The 18,661-nt window shown below is 36.7% G+C and overlaps 1 protein-coding gene across 1 annotated transcript in view; it reads left to right on the top strand.

The window, feature by feature from the left end:
• The window catches only part of PRCP (prolylcarboxypeptidase), an 81,351-nt gene that overhangs the window by 39,748 nt on the left and 22,942 nt on the right, over nt 1-18,661 (top strand). Inside the window, exons 2-6 of the mRNA XM_005579213.4 lie at nt 6,186-6,326; nt 12,714-12,815; nt 15,531-15,712; nt 15,978-16,135; nt 16,818-16,987. Of these exons, the coding sequence (XP_005579270.3) occupies nt 6,186-6,326; nt 12,714-12,815; nt 15,531-15,712; nt 15,978-16,135; nt 16,818-16,987 (753 nt within the window). The remainder of the gene's footprint in view (nt 1-6,185; nt 6,327-12,713; nt 12,816-15,530; nt 15,713-15,977; nt 16,136-16,817; nt 16,988-18,661) is intronic.

The following is an 18,661-nucleotide window of genomic DNA, read 5'->3' as shown; positions in this document are numbered from 1 at the left end:
TCCTAGCTCTAGGGTGCCCGTGTGTGAGGGACAACTTAGTAGGAACCCACTCCTAGACATCCATCCTTCTCCAACTGTAGATCTAGGGCTTGTCTAAACTCCACCTTCCTGCCACGTTTTAGTCCTTCTTTGGGAACCTGTGTTCTTCTAACATAAAGGTGTCCATCCTTTCAGGGGATATCAATTGAGCTTGCCCAGAAAGTTGTCAGTATCCATTTAAGAACTCTAATGGAATGTAACCCCACAATCCCCAAATTAATATAGGACACATACATCAAATGGGAGAAAGAAGGTCTTATTTTATTTTAGCGTCTCTGCATTAGAGTTGAAAACCAGAGCACATGAAAAACTCCTTTAAGGTGCTTTGATTTATTGGAGGCATTAGTTAATTTTTTTGGTCATGTATATCTCTGGGTACACTTTTTGTATCTTTAGTAAAATTTTAGTTAACTGTTATTAGACATCTGGGTGCCTGAATAAATCCAACTGCATACTGAATTTTCTAAAACCGAAGGCTGCTGAGAAGGAGCCAATGTGATTTTGGTTTTATCAGTGGCCTAATGGAGTTAGCAATAGTAGTGTAGTAACAATTATTGTCAGGTCAGTGAAAAGACCAACATTCCACATATTCTGCAATGTAACTGTTAGTAAATGGCTGGGAGATTTGTCCTTCATTTTGCAAATTTAGGAGAAAGATACTCACTCTGAGTGTCCCCTACTGAGCGTTGAAGTTTATAGTCAGCTTTATCTGCATGAGCATGTTATAATGCAATGAGTATAAAGATCTGGGTTTTCTTGGAGGTGGGATTGGGTAGGGGTTAAAAGCACATGAAAAGAATTACATTTGATTCCTAATTATTAGTTACATTCCCTTGGGCAAGCTATCTGACCTCTCTGAGCATCAGCCTTCTTATTTTACAACTGGGTGATGAAAGTGCCCCAGAGGGTAACTGCTGAGATGGTGAAGGGATATGTGTAAAGCAACAGCGCAGTGGCAGACACGTGGTAGGTGCTCTGTGTTATTCCCTCCCATCCCCACCTCTTCCACACACGCTGTCCCCAAGTTGCCAGCAAAACTAACAGATGTAATGTTGCTACTGATTTTTCTGTATGCAAACTTTATTCTTGAGCAGTTTTAAAGTCCAAATAATTACTTTTGTATAATAAACATCATTTCAAGAATGGTCTCTTTTCTTCTTGCCTACCCATTCTCACAGATCTATTTCTCCTCCACGTGGTAAAGTGGGGAAGCATGCTTTGAAATTTCTTGGACCATACAAAAAATTAAAAAAAAAAAATGAAATTTCTTGAGCCATATGCTAGAAAGAACTGCTGTGCATGACTAGAGAGGTTTGTTTCCTTTCCGAAGTCATACTGTGTTGTCTTTACAGTGCTATTATTTATTTTAATTGGCTCAATAAACCAAATTGCAAAAATAAAGTTCTAGCTCTGCCTCTGCCTTGTGACCATGGCCAAGTCACGTGACCTCTTCGAGCCTAATTTCTTCAGTTGAGAAACACAGAGGCAATAGTTTCTAAGGCCCTTGTCACCTTTTCGTGTTGTGATTCATAAAATCTTTATTCAGGAGCCCAGAACAGGAAGTGGCATGTGGGTCCCACTTCTCAACAGCAGAGGGCATACTGCCCCTAGTGTGTCTGGCCATTAGGTATTGAAAACTATCTAGTTATCTAGCCAGAAGTTGATATCCTTGATGATAGGAAGGAGCCAAGGAAAATCTGTAAATTCAAGTTGTGCAAAGGACATTTCACTACATATTTCCAGTTGTTTAGTACCTAGGTGAAGCACTAAAAAAATGGGAGATTTTGACATTCTAAGGTCCTGTAATTCTGTGAAGAACTTAATCTGTCTCCCATCTAAGTACTCCGTGCTTAGGATTGGTGTGCAGATGGGATGGAGAGAACTAACATCTTTTAAGCATGTATATATCAGGAACTATGCCTAGTACTTTAGGTACATTTTCCCTATCCTCACAGCAATCCTTTGAATTATACGTGGTTATCCTTATTTTATACAGGAAGACACTAAGGTTCAGAGAGGTTAAGTGATTTGCCCGAGGCTTCACAGTTAGAAGAGATTCAAGTTCAGGTCTGTTAACTCCCAAGTCTGCTTTCTTGCCAGGGTTCCCCTCTCTTTTCCCCAGTCTTAACGATCAAGGCTATTGCTAGGAGCAGGAGTACCTTGGGCACGGTCACACAAGGGAATTTGGCTTTCTCTGGTTCTGAAGTTCTTGTGACCCTTGTGATTCTAGATGGAAGTGTTTCTCTGGCAAGAACTTTTTATCAGTTATATTTAGCATGACATATACAAACACATACCCATGTTTTCAAATTTGAAAATTTTAGACTGGATTATTAATGTTTTTCTTTGTGGGATGCTTTTTTTTTTTTTTTTTTTTTGACGGAGTCTTGCTCTGTCACCCAGGCTGGAGTGCAGTGGCCAGATCTCAGCTCACTGCAAGCTCCTCCTCTCGGGTTCACGCCATTCTCCTGCCTCAGCCTCCCAAGTAGCTGGGACTACAGGCACCCGCCACTTCGCCCGGCTAGTTTTTTGTATTTTTTAGTAGAGACGGGGTTTCACCGTATTAGCCAGGATGGTCTCGATCTCCTGACCTCATGATCCGCCCGTCTCGGCCTCCCAAAGTGCTGGGATTACAGGCTTGAGCCACCGCGCCTGGCCTGTGGGATGCTTTTAAAGGCTACAGCAATATCTCAGTTTACATGAAGACTCAGTTCTGTAGTCAGTGGGTGAGGTGAAAATCATTAGGGCAAAATTATCTTCAAGAATCTCATGGGAAGGTGTCTTGTTAGAGAGCCATGAGCCTCCTTTCTTTAAGTCCAACACAGTCAGTTTTTCCTCCCCTGTTGAAACCTGCTGAGCTTCAAAAGGTGTTCCTGTGGTGGTTTCTCATGTTGAGTTTCAAATGATACAGTTAGCTTATATTTGGGGGTATGTTCAGTGGTAATTCAAATCTTTAGACACCAGAGTCTCATTCAGCATGGTGAGATGCTTACAGTATTTTAGCTATTCTAAAACCTAGAACAAGAGAAGGAATAACAAATTAATGTCTTATTGTGGTGCTTATGCTAACTCAGTCATTTTCAAAACTTTACAGAATCACCTGTAGGGCTTGTTAAAGCACAGTTTACTGGGTTTTACCCCCACAGTTTCTGTGACTGCATTTCCAACAAGTTCCCAGGTGAAGCTGATACTGCTGGTCCGGGGACCTCACGTGGAGAACTACTGTACTAACTGAATGGAAGCAGGTGGAATCACTTGTCCGTCTTCCTTTCACTGTCTGTCTGCCTTTCTTGCCCTTTCATTTTTAGGCTGAGTGGATATAGTTGAGTTCGTTTAAGTTAAATTCAGGGACTGTAGCTCAGCCAACTCTTTATCCCACTGCTTAGCTTAGTATTTGGCCCAGAATAGGAGTTCAATAGATTCTTGTGGAGTGAAAGATTGAGTAAATTAACATGTATAATGGAAGGGTTTATAGCACACGGACATCATTATTACATACCTAGTCCATAAAAACTGCTTATTTTCCTGAAAAGTAGACAGTCTTTAGATCAGAATATTATGTTTTAGGACTACATATGGTGATGATCATAGATACCAGGAAGTATGCAGTTAGGTAAAGTTTTGAGACACTTGCGTTTTGGAACCTGTGGTGTGAATGGTAACTGTGTATGTAGATAGAGCTGGGTGCAGGAAGTCTCATCTGTTTTAGAATGACCTAGGAAAGTCTTACAGGGTTTACAGTCTGGTTTAGGTCAGAACTAAGCACTGTTCCTGGGAGACTGGAGCAGCACTGGAACAGCATATGTCTGATCCAGACTTGGTGCTGCATTCTCATTTCTGTCCTTCCAAAGCACTGAGGAATTCAGCCTCCATGATGCTAAAGGCTCAGTGAGACTGTACTGCAGGGTAACTCTGTAAATTCAGATAGTTGTACATGAATCTTACCATGTTGTAGTATTTGATAATTACATTTTAAATATTAAGTTAAAAAATCTCAAAGGGTAAAAAAAATCTCAAAAATATATTTAAAGTTCAGTTTAAGAAATCATTTTCATATGTAGCCAAAACAATATGATCACTTTTGACAAAATGAACAAGTCTTTAGTACAAATTGAGTATTTGTTCTCTGAAATGCTTAGGAACAGAAGCATTTCAGATTTTGGATTTTTTTTTTGATTATGTAATAGTCATATTATAGTTACTGATTGAATATAACTAATCTGAAAATCCAAAATTTGAAATGCTCTAATGAGCCTTTCCCTTGAGTATCATGTTGGTGTTCAAAAGTTTCAGATTTGGAGCATTTGGGTTTTGGAGTTTTGGATTAGGGATGCTCAACCTGTATCATTTAATAACTAGTCCGTATTAAAATTACACATTTGTCCCTACATCTTTATTTAATATTGTTTGTTCAAACTAGGATCCAATCCAGGGTCATGTATTATGTCTGGATCTTATGTTCCTTAAAATTCATTTAATCTAAAATAGTGCTTTCTCATGATATTGCCTTGTCAATTGTCTTGTAAAATGTCCTGCCTTCAGTATCTGTTGTCCGTTTAAAGTATCTTCAACTTGCTCTTTTACCTTTATATTTCCTGGAACCTGGAAATTAGATCTAAAGGCTGGATTAAGATAAAATGGAACATTTTTGGCAGGAACACATCATAGGTGATATGGGCTTCAAGTTGTGCCACATGAGGAGATACATAATCCTTGCCTGCTCTACCATTGATGATGCTAACAAAATTGATTACTAGATTAAAGTGATGACAGCCTGATCCTTCCATTGTAGTTATGTTTTCCCCTTGTGACAAGAGAGTATTCTCTATGGTATTACTCTGATACTATATGAATGTTCATTTTCATATTATCCGTTTTCCTAATGCTTTTAACACCAATTGGTAATTCTTGCCTGAATCAGTAAATTTACAGAACTGTCATTATTCTAACTCTGTCATTCCTTCTACATTAGCTGACATTTGACTAAACACAGCTCTTCTTTATTAACTGGGACTATTCGCTGCCATCAAATACAGTTCTGTTGGACAGGCAGGTTAAATGTTGAATTTTTTACTTTTTAATTCCCAATTTCAAAGTAAGGAGTTGATTTAATAGACAACTTCAATGGTGGCAAATTAACTTTTTCCTTTCTTTCCTTTTTAAAAATATTTTTGTGGATGAATGGAGTTTCATGAATTGAATGTTTCAATTAACTACAGTGATTATTCTCTTTATGTTTAATTTGTTTTTGTTTTACATTCAATTTATTAAAACGATTGCCAGTGATAGTCCCTTGTAGTTGGTTCCTACGTTCTTTAAATGTAACTCTCCATTAATTCTGAGCACTTTCTTGCTTCCTTGCACAGCAAAATGCATAGGCTTATCTTGCAGCTTTCTTGTCCCAAATGTCACTCAGCCACTTCACTAATAAGCCCTAGTTTCTTTTGGTGGGAATGGTATAGACATGAAAATCTTATAACTTAGAATGTCTGTGGTGTGCTGGGATGACAAGGTTTATGGACCTTTTCAGTAGTCTGCTTAGTTCATGAATTTTTAATATTGAAACTGTGTATAATGAAAATTCAGATAGTAGGGGAAAACTGTATTTTGAAAAATAATAGGATGTATTATATACTTAAAAATTGTTAAGGGAGTAGATTTTAAGTGTTCTTACCACAGAAAATGATAAATATGTGAGGTAATGCTTATGTTAATTAGCTCAATTTGGCCATTCGACAGTGTATACATATTTCAGAACATCATGTTATATACACCATATGTAAAATTTTATTTGCCAATTAAAAAATGCATTAAAAAATTTAAAAAGGGTTCACATTGTATTAACGATTCAATTTTAACGTTATGTTTTTAAGTAGCTACTTGACTTTATAATTGTATTTTTTCTTTCACATTGAAAATCTTGACTACCAATAGCAAACATTGCTTTATTTTATAATACAAAGAAAATGATTTCAAAATAATATTATCAATATTACTATTAATAATAAAACAATGAAGTTTAAAATTTCTTCTGATTATTTTTGTAGTATAGATTGATTTTAATGGAAGAATTAATTACCTTTGTGTTGATCTCATTTTATTACTTTCCTTTGAAATATGTTTTGTTTATTTTGTTTTTATCACAGGTTGATCATTTTGGATTTAATACTGTGAAAACTTTTAATCAGCGGTACCTAGTAGCTGATAAATACTGGAAGAAAAATGGTGGATCGATACTTTTCTACACTGGTAATGAAGGGGACATCATCTGGTTTTGTAATAACACGGTATGTGCAGATTCATGAAATTCCAGTGCTCAATTTGACTTTTATTATGATAACTTGGAAGAAATGTTTTGCAGTATATATGACCAAGCATTACTGTTCTTAATTGTAAAGTTCTATTAAAAATAACAAAAAAATTAACTCACTAATAATAGAAAAATAGCAAAAGTACATGAATAGAAAGTTCATAAAAGAATTAAATACAGATATCCAATAAGTCTGCATATTCAGCCTTCAAGAATTACAAATGAAAAGGATAATGTACAATTTTTGGATAATTGAATTATTTCATTTTATTTTTCATGGACTGCCTGAACATCCCAGAGAATTGAATTTTGCAAGTTTTTTGTTTTTTGTTTTGCTTTGCTTTGTTTTTAAAATCCCAGCTTATTTCTAGAGTGAACAAGAATATAAGGGAAACAGGGATAAGAATGTTACTGAGTACAGTTTATTTTGATTATGGTCTCTAGAAGGTGAAAGCAAGGGCAGGAATTTTTCTATGTTTAGTGTTATATTGTCAGTGTCCGGGACATATAGAAGGTGATAAACATCTGTTAAATGAATGAATGAATAAAACCTAAACAAAGCCAATGCAAATGAGAAAAAAATATGCAAATAAGGATGGGAAAAGGTAAAGTTGTAGCTACATTTTAGTTTAGCTTTCCTGTTCTACCATTTTCTTTTATTTGTGAGGGTTAAAAATAGTATATAGCCTGTTAGCTTGCTTCCCTGACTATATTTTCTATCGCCTTTTATAATGCTGAAATCCATGAACAAAACTTAATTTCAAAAGATATGTGAAAGGAAGAAATGCCCCTTTTCAACGTGTCAGTGCTGTGATGAGAAAATGTCAACTTTTTACCAAAAAACTAGTTGTGAACTACCTTAAAGTGGGGAATGAATTATGTCTTATCCCCAATGCCAACATCTGGCATGATGCTTGGTATCAGGAGGTCTCAGTAAATGTTTGTTGAACTGGTATATGAATTTAAAGTAAAGATATGAACCCAATTACGTTGTTATTGTATTTCTCATTTCTGATTATTTCCTTAGGAATGTTAAGAATCTAAGTAAGTTAGTTGAAATAAAATAATTCCCAGAGACATGAGATCCTAGGATGCCTATTGCTTTTAGATCAGTGGCAAGTGAAATCAGGACCTCCTTTCCATCAGATTCCCGTTCTGTTATTCTGTGAAATAACAGAGGCTGCCTTGTCTCTTTTCTCCTTTTGGTGTGACTTTCGTTTTATGTGAAGGCCATAGGGTAACTTCTCCTCTCCAGTGATTTTTCCAGTTTCCATTCTCTTTTATTATAGGTAGGTAGCTGTTCCTGCCTTCACTAGGCACTACTTTGACAGACACTGTGGCAGAACTTAAGGTTTGCTGGGGTATCTCTGTTCTCAGGAAGTGGTGGAAAGGAAGAGATATTCAGTGTAGGAACAGTTCCAAAGAACTGACTAGAGGCAGATCATAGAGGAGCAGATCCTGGCCCATCCCCAGGCCCAGAGACCTTCCTTTACATACCAAAACGTTCCAGTGCACATTCACTTCTGGACATTAATTTGTTCAGAGGCAGCAATCACACAGTGGTCAAGAGTGAAGGCTTCAGCCAGACTGACAAGGTTTGAATGCTGATTTCGCCACTTTGCTGTGTGACTTTGGGTAAGTTTCTTGTTCTGTGCCTCAGTTGTCTCATCTGTTAAATGGATACAGTAATAATAGTTCATGGAGTTGTGTAAAGACTTAAAGAAGATTAAGGGACTTGCAAGCACATAATGTTAAAAGATGTTGATATATTACATGAACCTCTTTTGAAAAATAAGAATACTCCTGAAATGGATCACTTATTACTTTTTGAACTAGTTCAATGAAGTTGCCTCCTCTCAAAGCCTGAAGTCAACTGCACAGAGGTCTGGACATTTTAATGGATGATCTTTACTCTTAAGATACTCATGGTCTGGTGTGTGTGTGACCTACATGTAAGCAAAATTTGCGGCACAGTACCAGGGACATATACCTAGCACAGTGGTGTTGAGAAGGGGGAGTGATCAGCACTGCCAAGGTGGGGCCGGCAGAGGTGGGCATGCTTGAGCTGGGTGTTTGCAGGATTTGTAGTTAAATGGCAGGGGATGAGTAGATTCTTAAGAGAGAAAGTGGAGGTTATTGAAACCATCACAAATATCTGGTTAAATTCTCTATTCTTACATGTGTATGACTCTTCTAATTGTTCATTTATTGATCAAAACAAACAAAAACACTTGAGGTTCTTAGTCTTTGTTAGGCAGCAGGAACTCACTAAATAGCAACAGTGTGCACTAGGATTGACAAATAGTTTTAATCTGTGCTAAATCTAAATCTAATCCTTTGATGTTGATTACCTAGAATGCTTTGTTGAGAAAAGATTCTGAGGCCACAACTGAGTAAGTGAAAAAATGAAATGATTGGCTAATGACCAGATATAGATGATTCTAGCAAGGAGATCTAACAGTTCTTGATGATGGTGCTCTGGAGCCAGACACCTATGTTTGAATCATGGCTCTGCTGCTTGCTAGCTGTGTGAATGTTGAAGGTTATTTAAACTCTTGTGCCTCAATGCTCTTGTCTATAAAATGGAGTTAATCAAAGTGCCTATTTCAGAGATTGCTGTAATATTTAAGTGAATTAATACATATAAAATGCTTAGAACAGTGCCTGGCACATTATAAACACTGAGTTATTTTAGCCATTGTGAGCTACTATTTATTAATTGAAAACCCTTAGGGAGTTTAGTATGCTTGTTTGTTTTGTTTTCTCTTTTATGTTGTCAATGCCTGTGAGTAGACAGCTGCTTTCGATATCTTTAGCTCTTTCCTAGAAGATTTGGCAAACAGTGCAATTTGAAGATAATTTTTTTTTTAAAGTTGAAGTTACTTTTTATTTTTATTTAATTTGTTTTCTCTCCATTGTAGTTTTTTTTTCTTGACTTTTATTTTAGGTTTAGGGGGTACATGTGCAGGTTTGTTAACTTGGGTAAATTGTGTGTGCTGAGATTTGGTGTATGAATGATCCCATCACCTAGGTAGTAAGCATAGTACCTGATACGTAGTTGTTGAATTCATGCTCCACACCCACACCCCCTGCGCTGTTAGCCCCCAGCCCCTCTAGTAGTCATGCAGTGTCTATTGTTCCCATCTTTGTGGCCATGTTTATTCAGTGTTTAGCTCCTGCTTGTAAGTGAGAACATGCAGTGTTTGGTTTTCTATTGCTCTATTAGGTCACTTAGGATAATGACTTCCAGCTACATCCATGTTACCACAAAGGATATGATTTCGTTCTTTTTAATGACTATGTAGTATTCTGTGGTGTATATAGACCACATTGTCTTTATCCAGTCCACTGTTGAAGGGTATCTAGGTTGATTCTGTGTCTTTGATATTGCAAACAGTGCTAAGATGAACATGCAAGTGCATGTGTCTTTTTGGTAGAATGGTTTATTTTAAATTTTTATTTATTTTTTAATTTTATTTTTTGTAGAGAAAAGGGTTTCACTATGTTGCCCAGGCTGGTCTCGAACTCCTGGACTCAAGTGATCCACCTGCCTTGGCCTCCCAAAGTGCTGGGATTACATGCATGAGCCACCACACCTGGCCTATTTTTCTTCAGGTAGTGAGGATTGGTGGGCTGAGTGATAGTTCTATTTACCCAGTAGTGAGGATTGGTGGGCTGACTGATAGTTCTATTTCAAGTTCTTTGGGAAATCTCCAAACTGCTTTCCATAGCGGCTGAACTAATTTATATCCTACTAACAGTTTGTAAGCGTTCCCTTTTCTCCACAACCTCACCAATATCTTGTTATTTTTTGACTCTTTTTAAATAATAGCCATTCTAACTGGTATGAGATGGTATCTCATTGTGGTTTTAATTTGCATTTCTCTGATGATTAATGATGTTGAGCATTTGTTCATGTTTGTTGGCCTTGTGTATGTCTTCTTTTGAAAAGTGTTTATGTTCATGTCTTTTGCCCACTTTTTAATGGGGTTGTTTGTTTTTTCTTGTAAATTTATTTATTTTATTTATTTATTTTTGAGACAGAGTCTCGCTCTGTCGCCTAGGCTGGAGTGCAGTGGCCGGATCTCGGCTCACTGCAAGCTGCGCTTCCCGGGTTCACGCCATTCTCCTGCCTCAGCCTCCGAGTAGCTGGGACTACAGGCGCCCGCCACCACGCCTGGCTAATTTTTTTGCATTTTTAGTAGAGACAGGGTTTCACCGTGTTAGCCAGAATGGTCTCGATCTCCTGACCTCGTGATCCGCCTGCCTCAGCCTCCCAAAGTGCTGGGATTACAGGCATGAGACACCACGCCCGGCCCTTTTATTGTAAATTTAAGTTCCTTATAGATTCTAGACATTAGGCCTTTGTCAGATGCATAGTTTGCAAATATTTTCTCTTATTCTGTAGGTTTTCTGTTTACCCTGTTGATAGTGTCTTTTGTCGTGCAGGAGCTCTTTAGTTTAATTAGGTCTCACTTGTCAGTTTTTGTTTTTGTTGCAGTTGCTTTTTGGGACTTAGTCATAAATTCTTTGCCAAGGCTGATGTCCAGAATGATATTTCCTAGGTTTTCTTCTAGGGCTTTTGGGCTTTTTATAGTTTCCAGTTTTATATTTAAGTCTTTTATCCATCTTGAGTTGATTTTTGTATATGGTGAAAGGAAGGGGTCCAGTTTCAATCTTCTGCGTATGGCTTGCCAGTTATCCAAGCACCATTTTATTGAATAGGGAGTCCTTTTCCCATTGCTTGTTATTGTTGACTTTATTTAAGATCAGGTGGTTGCAGGTGTGTGGCTTTATTTCTGGATTCTCTATCCTGTTACATTGGTCTGCATGCCTATTTTTGTACTAGTACCTGATGTTTTGGTTATTGTAGCCTTGCAGTATAGTTTGAAGTCAGGTAGTGTGATGCCTCTGGCTTCGTTTTTCTTGCTTAGGATTGCTTTGGCGATTCAAGTTTTTGTTGTTGTTGTTGTTGTTGTATATGGATTTCAAGAGTTTATTTATTTTTTTTCCTAACTCCGTGAAAAATGTTGGTAGTTTGATAGCAATAGTATTGAATCTGTAAATTACTTTGGGGAGTATAGCCATTTTAACAATATTGATTCTTCCTATGTATGAACATGGAATGTCTTTCCATTTGTTTGTGTTGTCTCTGATGCCTTTCAGCAGTGGTTTGTAATTCTCATTGTAGAGATGTTTCACTTCCTTGGTTAGCTGTATTCCTGGATATTTCATTCTTTTTATGGCTATTGTAAATGGGATTGTGTTTTTGATTTGGCTGTTAGCTTGATTGTTATTGGTGTATAGACATGCTACTGATTTTTATACACTGAATTTGATACTGAAACTTTACTGAAGTTCTTTTGTCACTTCTAGAAGCCTTTTGGCGGAGTCTGTGGGGGTTTTCTAGGTGTAGCATCATCTCATCTGTGAAAAAAGATAGTTTGATGTCCTCTTTTCCTCTTTGGGTGCCTTTTATTTCTTTCTCTTGCCTGATTGCACTGGCTAGAACTTCCAGTCCTATGTTGAATAGGAGTGCTAAGACAGAACATCCTTGCCTTGTCATAGTTCTCAAGGGGAATGCTTCCAGCTTTCGCCCATTCAGTATGGGTTTGTTGTAAATGGCTCTTCTTATGTTGCGGTATGTTCCTTCAATACCTAGTTTATTGAGAATTTTTACCATGAAGGAATGTTGAATTTTATCGAAGGCCTTTTCTGCATCTATTGGGATGATCACATGGTTTTTATTTTTGAATTCTGTTTATGTGGTGAATTCCATTTATTGATTTGTGTATGTTGAACCAACCTTGCATCCAGGAATAAAGCCTATATGATTCTGGTAAATTAACTTCTTGATGCTGCTGGATTTTTGTTAGCTAGTTTTTGGTTGTGGGTTTTTACATCTATTTTCATCAGGGATATTGGCCTGAAGTTTTCTTGTTTCATTGTGTCCCTGCCACGTTTTGTATCATAATGATGCTAGCTTTATAGAATGAGTTAGGGAAGAGTCCCTCCTCCTTATTTAAAAATAATTTCAGTAGGATTTGTACTGGCTCTTTGTACGTGAAGACCATTTTAGACATAATGTTGATTCTAGGGCTAGAGTGTCAGGATAAAAAGACATGGATGACTAGCGGATGAGCAACTTGGGATTATTTTTAATTGTTTCACTCATAAAGTGTGAGATTGATATGCAACAATAAGACAGCAATTATGTCATTTATTTGTAGCACAAACATAAATTGTGCAACTTTTTAGAGTGCTCTTTTTGGTCTGGCTTAACATGTATTTCATATGGTTTGCCAAACGGTTCAGTGACTTTCACATCCTGATTTTATCCTGTGATTTTGTAAACTCTTCTTAGGGGTTCATGTGGGATGTGGCTGAGGAACTGAAAGCTATGTTGGTGTTTGCTGAACATCGATACTATGGAGAGTCTCTCCCCTTTGGTGACAACTCATTCAAGGTAAAGATACTTTTTACTTTTAAGTTACAAGTTTTTTCTTTTCAATTTAGAATAGTTTCTAAATTACATGTCCCACTGTGAGACAACTTTAATTTGAAATGCCTGAAAGCTCAATAGTTTATATTTAGTAGTTTCTTTTTAGATACAATTTGAACAGATTGAGGTTTTTTTTAAGCCATTTTATTATAATTCTTAATGTTAATCAGTTTTTAACTTGGTGTGCCTCAGGAAGTTAAATTTTACTCTGTGGCTGCAGAGACAGTACAAGGAACTTTTTACTATTTCAAAAATATCAGTAAACAATTCCGCTTTATAAATTGTACACTTAAATTATTGAGCCTGCCACTGGAAAAAATACAATGAGCATAACAAATTTATCTGATGTTTTTAATAAAATAAAATCAATAAAATAAGGACAAATAAGCTGTATGATGCATTAAGGTCAACTGGCCTCTTGGATTCCCTTTGAACGTCTCCTGTTCTCACAGGAGCTTTGGCCTTTGTCACAGACTCTCTACCTAATAAACCAGGACACTTTTTCTTCAACGGAGTCATTCATGTACTTCTACCCTTGTGACTTTGGCTACATTAATTTGCCACATGTACTATTATTTACTTAATGTTTTTCTTTAACCAACTCACTTTTTAAACTTAGCATTATCTTAACCAAGGGCTCTATGTACTGGTTATTCTTTCCAAATTACACTAAAATAAAGCAATAAATGTTCCATTAAAAATGTTTGTGTGCTTCCTAAGACCACCAGTATATACAAATGCTTTTGGGAACTCTCAGCTGTAAGGACTTGGGGCCAGTCCTTTACTAGGCTGCCTGTTTTGAAAGGAGTTTTTTATTTTTAAAAGGGAGGTTTTACTATCTCATATTATAAATAAATGCATGAGTAAAAATAAGTAAAAGTGTTGTGCTATAAATAGAAAGTGGGATAATTTGCTGGTATTTGTTGGGCTGTATGGGAAATTCATTCTTTAGCTTGATATTTTGCATAAATATCTGATTAGGGGACTTGACAGGTCCTGAAACCTTGGGAGGCAGTTAGCTTGTTGTAGATAGAAACATAACTTCTTCTCCTAGGTTTCTGTGATTGATACTGTGTTAGCAAAATGGAGCCAGGGGCTCTTTTTGATATACGTCTTTCCCTTTGTGTGCTCACAGAATATGTCAGTAGCATGAGAGATATTACAGATATTATGCAGGATTAGAAAAAAAAATGCACTCAACTGTACAGAGTGCCATAAAAACTAGAAGTAAAGGATAGTGACAGACAGGGAGAGAGGAGGTAAGAAGGCATATATCTTGGAAGAGGGGGGAAAGCTAAAGGAGTAGGAGGCATATATAGGAGATAGGAATGATGGGATCTGTGTGATTCAGTAATATGCCAGATGACGGAAGGAATCAGAATGGTGAGACCAAAGCATGAAAGTCAAACAGGGTAGCCTAATAGAGGTATGTATTATGGTAGTTATCTATTGCTATGTAAAGATGTACCTCAAACCTCATGGCTTAAAACAGCAATAAATATCTATTACTTTATAGTTCCCATGGGTGAAGAATTAGGAGTGGTTTAGCTAGGTGGTTCTGCTTCAGGGGGTCTCATGAGGTTAGGATGTCAGCTGATGCTGCAGTCATCTGAAGGCTTGACTGGGGCTGGAGAGCCTTTCTACTCATATGGAGGATCACTCACATAAGAGATAAAACTGGTACTGGATGTTGACAAGAGGCTGCAGTTAAGGGCCTACTTGAGTTCATTACAAGGCAACTAATTTCCCTCAAAGTTGGCAGTGCAGGAGAGCAAGGTGGAAGCTGCAGTGTATTTTTAATGACCTAACCTTCATAGTCACGTATCATTATTTCTGCCCCATTCTATTAATTAGAAGGAAGTCATTAAATCCCATCCAAATTCAAAGGGAGTGGAATTAAGCTTCACCTTTTAAAGGAAGGAGTGTCAAAAATTTGCAGACATATTTTAAAAGACCTTCTTAGCCTTCTCAGCTCAGCAGGACACTAAGCTTCGCCTTCTGCAATAGGGAAATTGTCTTCATGTAGAGAGCAGGACGATTATGAAACTTAACATTATGAGTTTTCCTTTTCTAAAAGATCAATGTCTTGTGTTGCCTGTTTTCCAATACCTGAAAATAGTTTTTTTCTTTCCAATTTTATAGTTGTTTAAAATAGGTAGGCTACTTTGTTTCAGTTGTTGATATGGCCGAGGTCATACATAATCTTTCCGATAAAGAAGGGTGAGTTTTATTTTTACTGGTGATTCTTCCCTCAATTGTCCACTAGATTTAGTTTATATTTGCCTATGTGGTAGACATTTTAAATGTGCCAAGATTTAAAACAAAAGTTATAACAGTTATCTATTAAACTTAGTTTATATTCTATCATATTTGCTATTAAATTTTACCTACAATTTGTTCTGTTGTTTCTACAACCTTAAACAAAGTCTTTGGTAAATAGCATTTAATAGAAATTACACTTGCATGCGAAGTACATTATGTTCTTCCACAAACTTAAAATAATTTTCCTGAGTTTAAATCCACACAGCTATTGCTTTGACTAGGCGTTTTAGTACAATTGCCTAGAAATTCTATTTGGAGAAAAGCTTATCTGACACTGGCTCTCTTCTGGATCCATGCTATTCCTAAGCTGCTATTATGTGCACATTTATACCCATGTTCTTTGTTATTTTTCTTTAGGATTCCAGACACTTGAATTTTCTGACATCAGAACAAGCTCTGGCTGATTTTGCAGAGTTAATCAAACACTTGAAAAGAACAATCCCAGGAGCTGAAAATCAACCTGTCATTGCCATAGGAGGCTCCTATGGTGGCATGCTTGCAGCCTGGTTTAGGATGAAATATCCTCATATGGCAGTTGGGTAAGTGCATTTATACTGGACATGAGTGTTTCTTAATGATTATCAAGGCAAACGTAGAGGTTCATTTTGGGTAAAACATGTTCCATTCTACTGCACTGAGATTTCTGGCTTCTGTCTCATTAACAGCTGTGTTATTTTTCTCACTATTTTTATTATAAGTTTCAACTTTAAAACTTGATTTAGATGACACACATATATATATATATATATATTTTTTTTTTTTTTTTCTTTTCTTTTTTCCTTCTTTGATTTTCTTGTCATTTAGAGCTCTTGCAGCTTCTGCCCCTATCTGGCAGTTTGAGGATTTAGTACCTTGTGGTGTATTTATGAAGATTGTAACTACAGATTTTAAGAAAAGTGGTCCACATTGTTCAGAGAGCATCCGCAGGTCCTGGGATGCCATTAATCGACTCTCAAGTACTGGTAAGCTTTAATTAAGAGAATGGAATTGTGTGTTTATTTAGCCTTTCATTTGTTAAATTCAGTAGTTGTCACTTTTTAAGTAAACATTTTATTAAAGCATAATGTACATACAGAAAATTATACAAATCAAAATACATAGCTTGATGAATTTTCACAAAACAAGGACACAGTGTAATTAGCATTTAAATCAATAAAGGGCATTGCCAGCATCTCAGAAATCTCCTTGTGCCTTTTCAGTCACAACCTCCATACCTATCCAGCAAAAACATCCTCACTTCTAGAACCATAGGTTAATTTTTACTTGTTCTTAAATGTTTTAGTAATTGGAATTACATAGCATGTCTTTTTTTGTGTCTACTCTCTTTTGCTCAGCACTGTTTGATAGATACATCCATTTGTCTTACTTAGTTGTAGTTTATATATTCTTGTTCTATGGTGTTCCTATTTATTCATTTTAGTAGTATCTTAAAAAGGGAGAATAATTCTGCATACTAATTCTGGTAAACTCTATGAGGATAGGCAACTTGTCTGTCATGGGATTCTCCAGTTGCTCTAAAAATATCCTGGGAGAAGGGGTATAAAAGATTGAGTTTTCTAAAATACTATGTGAAGAATACATTATCTGTAAAGCCATCTGTTGACCAGTACTTTTTAGATTCCAACAATGTGATTCTATTCCCAGGCAGTGGTTTGCAGTGGCTTACTGGAGCCCTTCACTTATGCAGCCCATTAACTTCTCAGGACATCCAACATTTGAAAGACTGGATCTCTGAAACCTGGGTGAATCTGGCAATGGTGGACTATCCTTATGCATCTAACTTTTTACAGCCTTTGCCTGCTTGGCCTATTAAGGTAATAGGAAAATGTCCTCTCATAATTTTTAATAACATACTTCTCTCTTTTTTTTTTTAATGTGCATACTCTGACTTTCTGCATCAGAGAAAGTCCCAGTGACAAAGGGGCTCTGGAGTTGGTCAAACTTGAGCTGGAATCCTGGGTTCTGCTGCTTTCTGATTATGTGGGCTTGGACATGTTACCTAGCTTTTTTGAGCCTCAATTTCCTCATTTGAAAAATGGAGATAAAATTCATTGATTATAGAGTTGTATGAATTAGAAATAATACCGAAAGTTGCTGTTAATGGAATAATTACTATGTGCCAAATCCTGGGCTGTATACTTTGCCTGTCCAATTTATTTAATCTCTGTGATATGTGTGTAACTTCCATCTGTGTAATACCTGGTTGATGCTTAATAAATGGCAGTCATTATGATAGTACTATGATCTAGTCAGCTGCGAAAGCATTGTAAGTGCTGCCCACAGTGTGAAGAGTGACCCCCAGGCATCACAGTAGAGTGGAAAGAACATCAAATTAGACTCTGAAAGTGAGGTTTTGGTCCAGAACTGCCGCTTCACTTACCACCTGTGTGATCCTGGGCAAGGTGCTTTTCTCTTCTTATCCTCTGTCTTCCTCTGTGGAATGGAATAACAGCACTTACATACCAAATAGGGTTGTGCTGAGAATCAAATAAAATGTTGGATGTGAAACACTTTGGAAATATAAGGACACATTACAGTATAAATTTTAAGGTTCTTTTCATGGCAAAATTCTTTATTGTGTATGTTCATTTTAAGCATTTCTTTGTAAAGAGCATTCCTCTTAGTTTTAAAAACAAAGGCTGGCCAACTTGATGGTTAAATTTAGAGAATATAACTGACTCTTCAGCTAGAATGAGTGTTGGAAATGAAAATAGAATTGGTGATATAGATTCGGGTTTCAAATTCACTTTTAATTTAACCACCCCTTTGAATTATTACATGTATACCTTGCTTAAAATTTTGTAACTAAAACAAGTTCACTTGCTATTATTTTTCTTAATTTAAAAAGTAGAATGACCAGTGAGTGTCTTGCATATAGTAGGCTGGAGGTAAATATATATTGAATTAGATTGAATTTTGATAATACAAAGTTGTTGAAAAGAGCAGATCATGTTTTATGTTAGAAAACCTAAATCAAATCCAGCACTTTGGGAGGTGGAAGTGGGAGGATTGCTTGAGGCTAGAAGTTTGAGACCCACCTGGGCAACATAGTGAGACCTCATCTCTACTAAAAATCAAAAAAATTAGCAGGGCATAGTGGTGCCTGCCTGTAGTTCCAGCTACTTGGAAGGCTCAGGCAGGATGATTGCTTGGGGCTGCAGTGAGCTGTGATCATGCCACTGTACTCCAGCCTGGGTGACAGAGCTGGATCCTGCCTCAAAAAAAGAAAAGTGAAAAAAAGAAAACCTGGATCAAAATGACAAGGAAAAACGAAATCTAAACTAGTTCATCTTCATAAACATCTATGTGCTAATAATGCCTTATCTGTCCATATTATTTACTATCTACAAAGCACTTTCATGTATGCTGTCTCAATTCTTATACAAGTACTGTATAGAAAAAGAGGTATAATCCAAGATTTTTGGAGAGGAAATTAAAGCTCAACTAAGAGGTGGTAGAAGTAGGATTTGAACTTGGGTCTTCACTGT

This window comes from Macaca fascicularis, chromosome 14 (genome assembly GCF_037993035.2).
Source record: "Macaca fascicularis isolate 582-1 chromosome 14, T2T-MFA8v1.1".
Taxonomy (NCBI): domain Eukaryota; kingdom Metazoa; phylum Chordata; class Mammalia; order Primates; family Cercopithecidae; genus Macaca; species Macaca fascicularis.
This window is presented reverse-complemented; position numbering and strand designations above follow the sequence as displayed.